Source organism: Anopheles coluzzii, chromosome 2 (assembly GCF_943734685.1).
Source record: "Anopheles coluzzii chromosome 2, AcolN3, whole genome shotgun sequence".
NCBI classification, from domain to species: Eukaryota; Metazoa; Arthropoda; class Insecta; order Diptera; family Culicidae; genus Anopheles; species Anopheles coluzzii.
In genome coordinates, this window is record NC_064670.1 from 116,963,967 (window position 1) to 116,976,739 (window position 12,773).

A 12,773-nucleotide genomic window follows, 5' to 3' on the forward strand; every position below is an offset into this window, starting at 1 on the left:
TAGATCATGGCAGACGGTGTCGGTGGATACTTTTCCTAATTGTGCTGCGCCCACTCCAGAAGGGCCCCCCGGGGTGGACACTGCGAAACGATTATAGGATGGAAGGCGTAACCGAAGAAACCGCTGAAGATGGTTTTGTGGTATGAAATTGAAATTTTAGCTACCATCTAAACATGTTTTTTTTAAAGGAACGACTCAATAGGGGGAGTAAATGGACGGCGATCCATGAAATGCTTTCGCCATTTTTGAATCCCGGAGAGATGGTTTTGGGGGTGTGTATTTGTTTCTTTTTTTTCTTTTCACTGGTATCTTCACAGAACTGCGATGGCAAGCAATGAGGGGGATATTTGTTGCTTGTTTTAGACCAGTGGTTCTCAAACCCGGTTTAAAAACGGTGACCATGTGCTCATTGTGTTTTAAATATTATTGATATTTTTAGTGTTTATTTACACTTTACAGTCGTTGCAACAATTGCTGGTTCTAAGTCACCTATTTTTGTCTCTTAGGCACCCATTTTTGATTGTAAGTCAATCGCTTTATTTACAAAATTGAATAATAACGTCTGTATGGCATGTATTAGGTGTAAACAATGGCTTAAGAATGTATAAAATTTCATTATTTTCAACAAAAAACAATCAAATTACACGGTTTTTGTATTGAAGGTGATGTAAAACTACTATTTGCCATAAATTTGGTTAGATACATTGTAAAATTATTATAATTTCTACAAGAGTAAAAAATTAACAACTTACAGACAAAAATAGAGATGCGTTAGAGGCAAACGATGATACGCACAGTCAACAATTGATGTCTTGGAACCAACATTTGGTGACAACGACCATCTTCAAAGGTTATTTTCAAACGGTTGATGGTAAAACGACAATAAAGTTCAATTAGTAGTGGTTTTTCTCTATTTTTAAATTAAAATATTGCCTCATTGGAACATCTGTTGAATCCCGAATTCTTTCGGCATTCGTCTTCTGCAAGTGGAAGTTTTAAATAAAAGCAGGGAGGTAGATTCACAGATTACTACATGTATGTGTCTTCTTCGTCATAATCGAGAAACAGTGAATCAAAATAATCAAAAACAATCCTCAATAATTATTCAGAAAACGGTAACATACCAATGCAAATATTAGACCAATATGGTTTATAAAACATTAGGCGTCTCCATCAAGTCACGTGGTCGCTTTACACAATGAGTGTTCATTAAATAAACATACCACTGCTTCGATAACGATACGCATAATATGTAACCGATCTCAACTTAAGACCAAACACTACCAATTTAATTACATTTATTACTTGCACTCTAATCCTACGTACGTCTGTAACATGCGCATGGAATTTTCTTTCTGGTGCATAAAACAATGGAATGCATTCAAACAGGTGATGGCGTAATGCGAAGATATACTCTGGACGTTGCTTCCAGATCCATTTCACATCCCTTGATGCGTCGTGCAATATCAACCATTTTTACATAACAAAGGGGGTTTCCTCTGTTTGATTGAGGAATGTATCCGCCCGTCCCGTGACGGGATTTCCCCATAAAAGCCTCCCTAAAAGCCCTTAAAATAGAACCTTTCCTTTGCCAGACGCTCCAGCGCTTCATAATTGATGGCGCTCGCCGTGAACCGAAAATAGAGACCACCTTTGTGTGTGCTGTTTTCATTGCAAAACGTGCCACATTCGTACCTAGGTGCTAAATGATACGTCACACAAAAATCAAAGCGTGTAACGTGCACACACACATATGCTCACAATTTCGAACGAAAACGTTTGATAGCTCACTCACTTTATTACAACCACACCGTCACAGGCTTGACCGGTTCCAGGAGTGTCCAAATCTGCCGATCGGCAGGGCGTTACTCAATTAGCGATATTAACATTTCGTGATGCACCCGACACGGTTGTCACGTGTATTTTGGCACCGCGACGCCACCGATTGGCGAGCCTGGTCAACATTGAAAAAGGTTTGCCGGTTCTGGCCGGTACGATCGATCAGTTCGGGTGCGTCGCTTGGTGAAGCAAGATCGCAAAGATCGACAAGTTGGTTCGACATTTAGAACAAACGAACGTCTTGTTCTTCGAGTGGTTTAGTGAAGTGCAAGTGGCAAGTGAAGAATGGCTCATTTCCTCGATATTCCGTACGCGGACGGTTTGATGAGACGTAAAAGCTCGATAGCATCGAGTGTGCTGGCGAGACACTATATAAATGTAAGTGCTGTTTATCGTTTCTTGACAACGGAATTAAGTTGGAATCGTTAGTCCTATGATCACGTGACATGTGACAACTACGCATTGGCCATGGCTACATTTTCGCTAACTTCTGAGCGAGAAAATTACCACGTTGAAAGAACAATTGCAGGGATAGTGTACGACAACAAATGAAGTTTACGTTGCTTATTCACTTTTGTCCTTGTCCCTAATTTCTCACAATTTTGCTAGAACGCCAGCCGAAGTATCAATAGCTCATGCGCCCAAATCAATGAGTCGGATAAGGCTAACGATACAAACCACAAGGTGTTTGTGCAGCTGAACGAGCTGACCGGCAGCGGAGAAAATCAGGAATGGAAGCAGACGGCCCGCTGGATCAAGTACGAGGAGAACTTGGAGGAGGGAGCCGATCGGTGGGGCCGGCCACACGTTGCCGCCCTGTCGTTTCACTCGTTGCTGAATCTACGCCACTGTCTCGAGACGGGAGTCGTCCTGATGAACCTAGAGGCAAATGACTTGTCCATAGTTGCGCATCGCGTAGTGGAGCAGGTTCGTTAGGAGTACGTAGCGCACCCGGTTCTCTAGTAAGAACAGCAAATACTCCCTTCTTTTAGATGGTCGCTCGTGAGTTGATCCATGAGGATGATAAGCCGGTCATCGCACGGGCACTGCTGCTGCGCCATCGGCATGTCAACGAGAACACGCACGGTGGAATCTTCTACGGCTCGAGGCGGAGGTTAAGCAGCTTCACGAGCATTCTGGTGAGTGTGATAATTTCATATTTTTTTGGACATTGTGCTATCCAATGTGAGCTACAAAATTTCGAGCTTATTACAATCTTCATATTTCTTCACCAACGCTTAGAGTGTGAAGAATGACAGCAGAAAACCACGCATCATACCGGTAGTCGAGATCAATGGTGGCCAAAGTGAGATGAGACTCAACATCAACGACGAATCCTACACCTCTTCCCAGGAAGACATCAAGATGTGCACAATTCTGAAGCGCATTCCCGAGGGGGCCGAAGCCACGACCGTCCTCGTCGGTACTGTCGACTTTCTCGAGCAGCCAACGATCGCCTTCGTACGGCTGGCGGAAGGTATTCCGATGCCGAGCATTACGGAGGTACCGATCCCCGTGCGCTTTCTGTTTCTTCTGCTTGGGCCTAAAAAAACCGACCTGGACTACCATGAGGTTGGCCGGTCGATTGCAACACTCATGTCGAACGAGCATTTCCACGACATCGCCTATAAGGCGGACGATCGGGAAGAGCTGCTGTCCGCAATCGATGACTTCCTGGAAGACTCGATCGTGCTGCCACCGAGCAAATGGGAGCGTCAGGGACTGTTGCCGTTCGAGGAGCTCAAGGCCAGAAGCGACATGATCCGATTGCGCAAGAAGAAAGCACTGGACGAGATGATTAAGAGTAAGCAGCCATCGCTGGTCACGAGCGAAGAGGAGAAGAAGCTCCTGACGGTTGGTGGTGGTGGTGGTGGTGGTGATGGTGGGAGTGATGGGAAGAAACCGCCCAATAACCCGTTGGAGAAGACCAACCGTCTGTGGGGTGGAGTGATCAACGACATCAAGCGTCGCTACCCGATGTACAAGAGCGACATTATGGATGGACTCAACACGGAAACGCTGGCGGCGACCATCTTCATGTACTTTGCGGCCCTCTCAACGGCCATCACCTTCGGAGGGTTGTGTTCGGATAAAACCGACAATCTGATCGGCATCTCGGAATCTCTGCTATCAGATGCGATATTCGGTATGGTGTTTCATCTGCTTGCCGGACAGCCACTGCTCATCATTGGCACGACCGGTCCGCTTGTCCTGTTCGATGAGGCACTGAATCAGTTCTGTATCTCGAACGACTTCAACTTCCTTACGGTGCGCGTGTATGTTGGATGTTGGCTGGTGGTGATCGCTTTGCTCGTGTCCGCGTTCGAGGGTAGTGTGTACGTGCGAATGTTCACTCGCTTTACGCAGGAAATCTTTTCCGCCCTAATCACGCTACTGTTCATCTTTGAAACCACCATAAAGCTTGTATCTGTGTATGTTCGACATCCACTGTTGTCTGAGTATGTGTACAAGAATATAACTGTTGCGCCCCTTCTACCGATGCCTTGTCTGGAGGTGAGCAATGGCACTACTTCGATTGGATTGCTCGAAAATAACCTAACAATGGTCGTGAATGGAACGCTGGGACTCGCCTCAAACATTGATCACCTGCTCATTCCGGAAGATACTAGGGGGCCCAGGAACCAACCAAATACGGCGCTTTTCTGCACCATCCTCATGTTTGGAACATTCTCGCTGGCCTACTACCTGAAGCTGTTCCGTAACTCACACTTCCTGGGGCGTACTGCGCGGCGTGCGCTCGGTGATTTTGGAGTGCCGATCTCGATCGCCATATTCGTACTAGTTGACTACCTGACGCCACAGGTGTACACGGAGAAGCTAAGCGTACCCGAGGGTCTCTCACCGAGCGATCAAACACGCCGTGGATGGCTTATTCCGATGGGTGGCGTTCCCAGCTGGTTGCCATTCTTGGCAAGTATTCCCGCACTGTTGATGTACATTCTGATCTTCATGGAGACACACATTGCGGAGCTGATCGTCGATAAGCCTGAGCGGGGGCTGAAGAAAGGTTCCGGTTTGCACATGGACGTTGTGTTGCTGTGTGTCATTAACACCGTGTGTGGGTTCTTCGGTATGCCGTGGCATAGTGCTGCTACGGTCCGATCGGTATCACACGTGTCAGCCGTTACTATCATGTCTAGGTAGGATTATTATAAACAAAGTTGAGTGTAGAAGCAGAGATTAATTGGGGAACCTTTTCCACAGGACTCATGCACCAGGAGATGCGCCACACATCGCGGACGTGAAGGAGCAACGAGTATCGGGTTTTGTGGTATCGGTCTTGGTGGGTCTTTCAGTAGTAATGGCTCCGATCTTGCGCCTGATCCCGATGTCTGTGCTGTTTGGTGTTTTTCTCTACTTGGGCATTGCTTCCATGAGCGGAGTGCAGTTGTTCGAGCGGTAAGCATACAAATGACAGGGAAAACTGTTCAGTGAGCATTTGACCAATGATCGTTCTGGCTTTTCCTAAACAGATTGCGCTTGTTCCTGATGCCAGTTAAACATCATCCACAAGTGCCATTTGTGCGACGTGTTCGGATGTGGAAGATGCATCTGTTCACCTTCATACAGGTACTAGCGTTAGCCGTTATGCTAGCCGTGAAATCATCACCATTTGCAATGGCATTCCCGTCCTTTCTGATATTCATGGTGCCGATTCGGATACAGATGGAGAAGTTTTTCACGCCCCTTGAGTTGCGAGCGGTAAGGATTTTAATTAGCCTATTTTAATGCAATTGCATCACAAAATAACATTGATTATTTTTAGCTGGACAGCAGTCAACCGAACGAAGGAGCAGAAGATGAACCCGATTTTTACGAGCAAGCTCCCATTCCTGCCTAAATAATATCGATTTATACTTAAAAATATGAAAGTACTCAACAGATTTATAACTATGTGTTTAACAATTATATTTCTTACCTTTTACAATGATGAATAAAGCTTTTAAAAGATGCATTCATTGTACCTTTTCCTATCCCAACACGCAATATTTAAAAATCCGTTCCCGAAGGGATGCCAGAAATCAAATGTCTAACGAGATGAACCGTTGCACACTGGACTCTTATCAATCCAACGTTTTATGATTCTCTCTTCAAAAAACCCTACACAATCTATTGTTTTTAGAATACAATATCAATTATTCATATTACTCTGCATTTAAAGTAAACAATAAAAACAAAATTGCAAACAACTATCGAAATAATAACGGTCATAATTTGACATGGAATTCAAATTCATCTTTCAAAACCGTTTCAATCCGTCAACACAGCCTTGTCAACACGCGCGTCTGCGCTCTCTTTCACACCGACATTGCAGAGCTGGGGGCATGTAACTTCAACACAACAGACACAGGCAAAACAAAAAAACAATAATTCGTCGAAGTCGCACTATCGCCCGGTTTTTAGGTGTTTTATCGTTCGCACAAGTGTCCCAGTGAATTGTTTTAGGATAAATTGTGCTCGAAGGTTTGTTCCTCCGTTACATAAGTCAACAATCAACCGATCGGGTACTTACGGTTGCTGCTGGTGTGCTACGACGCCGTCGAGTGTTGTGTGCAAAATCTTCCTCCCATTTCCATACGGTCGTCGATGGAGTGTGTTTGTGTCTCTTCTGTGGGTAGCCGATGGGTTTTATTTACACTTTCCATTAGCACAGTGCTCGAGGTCTTCGGCGAAGGTTTTGCATCATGATGGAGTTAGATTCTAGCTTTACTACTATCGTAGTTTTCTCCCCAGTGTCGCCCCCGATCGATGTAATATCGTGACGGATATCGAACGGTGCTACGCATATCATTGTACTTTCCCTCTGCGGGAGGCGAAAGAAGAAGGTGCCAATGTTGGCTGGAAGTGATGGGTCATCGTGTTTTTCGCCCACCGGCCCCTTTATCGGCGTTCTGCGTTCATCGGCACGACTCGGTGCGACTCTCGTGATGTTCCGGGGAAGAGGCTACGTCACGCCAAAGTAAACATTCCGCCGTTTCACTGAATTCGGAGGACCGCCAGCAGCAGCAGCCAACGTCACGATGACGCCAGTCGTAAAAGGAACGGATAGAGAACGATAACAGCGAAACCATCCCCCGGCACGTCGCAGTTCACTCCCAGAGTTCACCTCACCGGACACACAACGCGCGCACACACACACACGCACGGTTGCTCCCGGAGCTGGAACCTTTGTTGTTTGAGGCTGTCACTCGCATATCATATGGGACATAAATTAGTGCCCCTCCTCATCCCAAAGTCCTGCTCCAAGAGTACGTGCAACACAGAAACAGCGTGTGCGAGACCAGTGGAAAACAACACTTCGAAAAACAGTGCAGTGACAAACTGAATGAGTGTAATTTGCCCGTCAAAGTTTACATTGATATCGCCGCCCTTCCTCCATCCCTCCTTTGGGCTGGCTGGGTTGGTTGTGTGGTGTGGTGTTGCTGATTGCGGGGTGGACAAGATCAACTGAGCTGAACTGTGCAAATAGTCGCGCGAACAGCACAAAAAACGGCTCGTCTCGTGGTGGGCCTGGTGCAGGGCATAATAAACGACCGCGAAATGCCTCCAATGCCAACCGGTACCTCTGGAAGCGTAGTGTTGTCCCGAGGTCAAGCACCTCAGAAAAGTGTAAACACCGGGAAATTATTGTGACGGTGGTGGTACGTTTTTGGATGTGTTTTCGTTTAGGATTCCGTAATTACTTACTTTTACTCGGCCTGTGGCACAGGCAGACATCGGTTGGGTGGGAAAATTTGCGATGAAAATGGAAGCACGAACATGGTGATTTGGTGAAAATGTGAAATGTTGCGCAGCGGTGAAAATTTTGGTGAACATATGGTTGCTTTGATAACACCACGGAAGAGATTGATTGACAGGGACACTAATATGTTCTTCGGGATTGGAATTGTCCTGGTGTTTAATATAACTTGTATAAACAATGCCCACCGGGCAAGTGGTATTGCCATTCTATAACAATGTTTATATTCAAAATCAATTGAAACGCATAATGTATTTGTCACTAACAAAATCATCTGTTTGGATCAATTACAGGGGGAATACAGGAGCCGAATAATAAGCTAACAATACGCAGGAATTTTAATCACATACACACACACGCACCGGAAATGACGAATGTTCGTAAAAAATCGACGCTAATCCGCTCGCTATAGGACGGCATCAAATCGGGTCGCTAATAAGAGAAGATCGGACGTAAAGTTTTTAAGAGATAGCCAGAGTTGGTAGCGGGAGGGCGACCAGAAGGGAACAGTGGACATTTGTTAACCGATCGTCGCAACCGTTCCCCCAAATACCACAATATACCACCACGTGGTGTGGTGCACGTGGTGCGTAAACCGAACAGGGCGAAAACATGTTAAACAAAGCACAAAAGCTAGTGCTCGGAATAGTGTTACTGGTGCTGGTCGATATTATATGGGTTTCGTCGAGCGAACTAACCAAGGTCGGTAATAGCAAAACAACGCCACCATTTCAACCCCCGTTTTAATTAGACCCCGGGGTCTCTTGCCCCGTTGTGATTGTTCTGGCGCCCTGAGAACGCCCATAGGCGTGTGGCAATAATTTAATGTGGATTCCTCGTTTTTTTCTTCCTACTTTTGCATCACCGTTTCCAGTTTCTGTACGAAAATGAAAACTACGACAAACCGTTCTTCTGCACGTACTTCAAGGCGTCTATGTTCACCATATACCTGATAGTGCTCGGCCTGATAGCACCGTGGAAGGAGAGCTGCAACCGCAATGGGAATTACTCGGTAAGAATTAGGCTAATATGTATTTCCACACTCCCTTGACGGGGCCCATAAAGTCACTGCATCGTGAATAGAAATTAACGGCTCGTTCTGCCCACCCGCCGCAGCTGATGGACACAATCGAGGAGGACGAAGGATACTACGCTAATGGAACGTCCAGTTTGGTGAGTTAGCCCGCCCCCCACTTACATCGTTCGTTCGCTCGCCTCGCACAATGGACGTTTGTTTTATTGCTTTCTTTTCCCCTTCCCTATGCAGAGTGACTCCTCATTCGTTCCCATCAAAACGGACGCCCAAGTGTCCGGCACGGAAAGCGATGACTCCAGCATACGCAGCGTACGGTTCAGCAAGGTGGCGGAAGTACGCGAAATGTCTCCGCACGAAGCGTCCGAAGCGCTGATGTCGCGGCTCTCGTACGCAGCCAGCCTCCGAGTTCATCGACAAAAATCACACCACAAAACGGCTCGAACGGCTTTACTGTTCTGTGTGCTGGTAAGATGGTGATGCCACCGGCTGTGTGGACCTGCAATAAGGCATATGATTACGTTAATTTCCGTTTTCCTGCTTCCCATTTGCCTTCTCTTTCAGTGGTTTATTGCCAACTACATGTTCCAGCTGGCACTGGAGCCGAGTGAAACGGCAATGGTAACGCTGCTCAGTTCTAGCTCGAGCTTTTTCACCCTCATCCTTGCCGCCATGTTCCCATCGTCCTGTGGGGATAAGTTTACCTTCTCGAAGTGTTTCGCCGTGCTGTTGAGCATTTCCGGCGCGGTAAGTGTAGCTGTAACCGAGGCAGAAAAGGCCAAACCCTATGGCCCCAGCTAATATGTGACTCATGATTCATTGCGCAGGTAATGGTTTCGATGTCGGAAATCGATCAGCCGAAAATGTCACGCGGCATCGTGCTCGCCCTGCTGAGTGCATTCTTCTACGCGTCCTATCTGGTGCTAGTCAAGCGCAAAAGCGACACGGAAGAAAAGATCAGCATTCCCCTGTTTTTTGGCTTTGTGGGGCTGTGGAATTTGCTGCTGCTGTGGCCGCTGCTTTTTGTGCTAAACTTTTCCCAGCTCGAAGTGTTCGAGCTACCCTCCCGGCGACAGTTTATTGTTCTGTTTCTGAACGGGCTCATCGGCACGGTACTGTCCGAGGCACTGTGGCTATGGTAGGTGCAATCGGAATGGCCTTTGATTGGTCACTTTAACGTGTGATTTATTGATTGTTATTGTTTCTTTCTTTTGCCTTTCCGGCACACAGGGGCTGCTTTCTAACGTCATCCCTTATCGGCACGGTCGCCATATCGCTACAGATACCGCTGGCGATGCTGTTCGACATGGTGCTGCACGGTAAAACCTACCCGCTACTGTTCTATCTCGGCTCACTGCCCATGTTCCTTTCGCTGGTGCTGGTGGCCTTTCTGGTGAAGTTTGATGACTGTGATCCGCTGCTAAAGTTCGGCAAGTTAATGTACCGGCGGCTGTGGAACTGCCGGAAAGCGAACGTTGTACGAATACCGGATCTGGAGGAGCAGCACGAGTCCCTCATCGACGGTAGTCATGAAAACTAGAGCGGGAATGAACCGTACGTGGCGTCTGTTTTGCTCTCGGGTTAGTTACACACAAACACATCACAGTAGTTCTATCCGGTGCTCAGCGGTTTTGTATCGTTTCTCGGATCACTATCCTTTGGTCGGGGATCATCAGCACAGTGATGCGCCACAGAAGTCGTCATCAGCTTTTGGCCATTTTATTGGACTTTCATAACTTTAACTGGCAGAGTGCAATTCGCTAAGGAACAAGGCGTTCAACAGCGATCGTTTTTTTTAGTCTAATTTTGACGATTCCTGATCAATTTCTCGTGATTTTGTTTTAGTAGAAATTTTTGGAGATTAATTTACATCACCAAAGTGTTCTTGCTGATACGAGGTGTATTTTCGGGCCGTGCTTTCATTCGTGATGCGGTTTGAGCGGGCAAAGTGCTGCTTGATAATAGTATTTAGATTGCTCTCCTGCTAGAGCTCCCTGAAAGAGATTGTAATAATTCATTACTTTACACTTTGATTCGTTGTAGATCAACGTAAAAAGTGCGCAGAAAAGTGCGACAGTTTCCTGTGCTAAAATTCAAAATCAGTATTTCTACCCCGTGTTTTCGCGTAGTATTATTATCATTCTTTTGTTTACAAATCTTTAAAGTCATACAATCAGGAGTGTATTTTTTTGTGCTAAGAAACTATTGATAAACCCAATTGCTGTACGGATCATACTTACTCAGTTGAAATTATGTCTCGAATAATGATGATACATATAGTTTCACATCTGCAGAAAGTGAGAGCAAACAATGGTTCGAAAAGTGCTGCATGCGGCACATTATCGCAATTAGGCATCGCAAAGCAATAGGAAAAAGCAAGAACAAATAATTATGCCCAATGATCGATCTAAAATCGTTGCAAAAGTAAAAGAGGTCAACCTGTTTTGGAGCTGCTGTGCGACGAAGTATTACTTAAAATGTATCATCACCAATCATCACCGAACGGTAGGAACTTACGCACACGGATGGGAAGAGAGCACACACAGAGCAACTGCAACTAGGAAAGTGTCTTTCTTTTTTGTTTTGCTCGTAAGCGCAATACACAAATCTAGGGATATGTGTGATATGTCTACGTATGTTGAACAAACCGTCAGTAGCGCACAACAACAACAACAACAATGCACATTTGAAACACACTTAGCATTGTAGGAATTGTATGTCGGTGGCCACACCGACTCGTTCGATGCGGGTGGTGCCATCGAATTCTGCCGGGAATAGGAAATGCAAGCAAACCCAGTGCCCAGTGGCTCAGTAGTAGTGGTATTAGCAGTAGCGCAGTAGCAATAGTAACAGTACTAGTAGCTATTCTATATAGTGTAATTTGAGTTTTTCATTGTGATATAAACGTAGTGTATACATGAGGAAATTAAGTATTCGATGCGGATGCGCATCGCCCGCACACAACTACTCCCAGTGCAGAGGATGTAGCAAAAAAAAATGGTGCATTAAAATAGGGCGAGAAAACCTAAAAGACTAAACACATTGTTCACTGTAGAAGAAGCGCCTGTCTGTAAGCTGTGGATGGACGTGTATGTTAGTATTATTAGTTTTGAACGTTTCGATCTGTTGCGGCCCTATTCACATTCTCGCACCCTGATGGTCCTCTGTATGTGTAGAAGAGTACTTTTGATCACATTTAGTTTAAGAGTCCCCCCCCCATCCACATGCGCGTATAAGACAAGATCGTGTACTACAACGGCGTCTCAAAATTATTAGCTTGCAAAGCATATTCGAAACACCAGCGCCAAATAGCGGAGATAGAGAGAGAGAGAAAGAGATAGTACAGAAGCGTTACATATATTTTTGTACAATATTTTTGCGCCCAAAATTAGTGCAACACGACGACGACGGCGACGCGCCTTCGATTGCAAAAACTGGTGCCCACAGTGTCACCCCGATTGTTCCGGACCACCACCTAACAACCCCGATCGAGGCTAACGTATTCACTTATTAAACTAAAGCACAAACTAGCTTCACCAGCATCACCAGCACCCTAACACCCTCTTTCCACCCTTTTCATGTTGTCTACTACTAACTAAACTGTGTTCTACAAAAAAAAACCTACAACAAACAAACACTCAAACGTACTAAAAGACTCCGTAGCAAAAGTTGACAGTTTCTGTCGTTTGGAGTTTACTCTTTTTTGCATAAACACACCACCATAGCGAATTGTTGTAGAGAGCAAGAGAACAGAAGGGAGAGATGCAATAGATACAATAGAAAAGGAAAATACTTACCACAAACTTTCTACACAGTATGTATGAATGTGTGTGTGTGTATATATTATATTGATGCGATAAAGTACACATTTCGCAAAACAAACAAATACAAAAAAAGAAGAAAAATTAAAGACAAACTGTTTGCAATGAAGAAAGTGGGAAAGCGAACGAGATAAAAGAGGTGTTAAAAGTAAAATGCATTCCTTGTGGTAGGATAGGTTTTTTGTACAATTTATATGTGATACATACTGTGGTATGTGTTGTAAGAGCTCGGCTTTATTCCGCTCCTTGCTAGAGCGCGGTATAATCTGACAACGATGACAGATAGTCAGAACACATACAGAACGGAGTGAAGCCAGAT

The 12,773-nt window shown here is 45.5% G+C and overlaps 2 protein-coding genes across 8 annotated transcripts; both read left to right on the forward strand.

Moving 5' to 3' along the window:
* Window positions 1–1,921: 1,921 nt before the first annotated feature.
* Window positions 1,922–5,847, forward strand: LOC120952344 (anion exchange protein 3-like). The gene is made up of 7 exons (XM_040371625.2): window positions 1,922–2,217; window positions 2,449–2,766; window positions 2,832–2,978; window positions 3,082–5,000; window positions 5,065–5,259; window positions 5,334–5,562; window positions 5,627–5,847. Exons 1-7 carry the CDS (start codon window positions 2,125–2,127, stop codon window positions 5,699–5,701), a joined length of 2,976 nt encoding a protein of 991 aa, XP_040227559.2. The 5' UTR covers window positions 1,922–2,124; the 3' UTR covers window positions 5,702–5,847.
* A 348-nt stretch (window positions 5,848–6,195) lies between these two features.
* Window positions 6,196–10,456, forward strand: LOC120949209 (solute carrier family 35 member F5). 7 transcript variants are annotated; one of them, XM_040366337.2, is made up of 8 exons: window positions 6,196–6,365; window positions 7,894–8,302; window positions 8,475–8,612; window positions 8,717–8,773; window positions 8,868–9,101; window positions 9,198–9,380; window positions 9,461–9,771; window positions 9,864–10,456. In XM_040366337.2, exons 2-8 carry the CDS (start codon window positions 8,213–8,215, stop codon window positions 10,171–10,173), a joined length of 1,323 nt encoding a protein of 440 aa, XP_040222271.1. In that variant the 5' UTR covers window positions 6,196–6,365; window positions 7,894–8,212; the 3' UTR covers window positions 10,174–10,456. The 7 variants fall into 7 exon arrangements, with proteins under 7 accessions (XP_040222271.1, XP_040222268.1, XP_040222275.1 ...); XM_040366334.2 differs by having other exon boundaries at window positions 6,196–6,324; XM_040366341.2 differs by having other exon boundaries at window positions 6,211–6,264.
* Window positions 10,457–12,773: the final 2,317 nt, after the last annotated feature.

Coding starts and splice junctions, on each gene's coding strand:
- LOC120952344 (XM_040371625.2), top strand. CDS start 2,125: ATGGCTCATTTCCTCGATATTCCGTACGCGGACGGTTTGATGAGACGT. Junction 2,767..2,831: donor CGCATCGCGTAGTGGAGCAG/GTTCGTTAGGAG, acceptor CCCTTCTTTTAG/ATGGTCGCTCGTGAGTTGAT. Junction 2,979..3,081: donor GCAGCTTCACGAGCATTCTG/GTGAGTGTGATA, acceptor ACCAACGCTTAG/AGTGTGAAGAATGACAGCAG.
- LOC120949209 (XM_040366337.2), top strand. CDS start 8,213: ATGTTAAACAAAGCACAAAAGCTAGTGCTCGGAATAGTGTTACTGGTG. Junction 9,102..9,197: donor CTTTACTGTTCTGTGTGCTG/GTAAGATGGTGA, acceptor CTTCTCTTTCAG/TGGTTTATTGCCAACTACAT. Junction 9,381..9,460: donor TGTTGAGCATTTCCGGCGCG/GTAAGTGTAGCT, acceptor TTCATTGCGCAG/GTAATGGTTTCGATGTCGGA.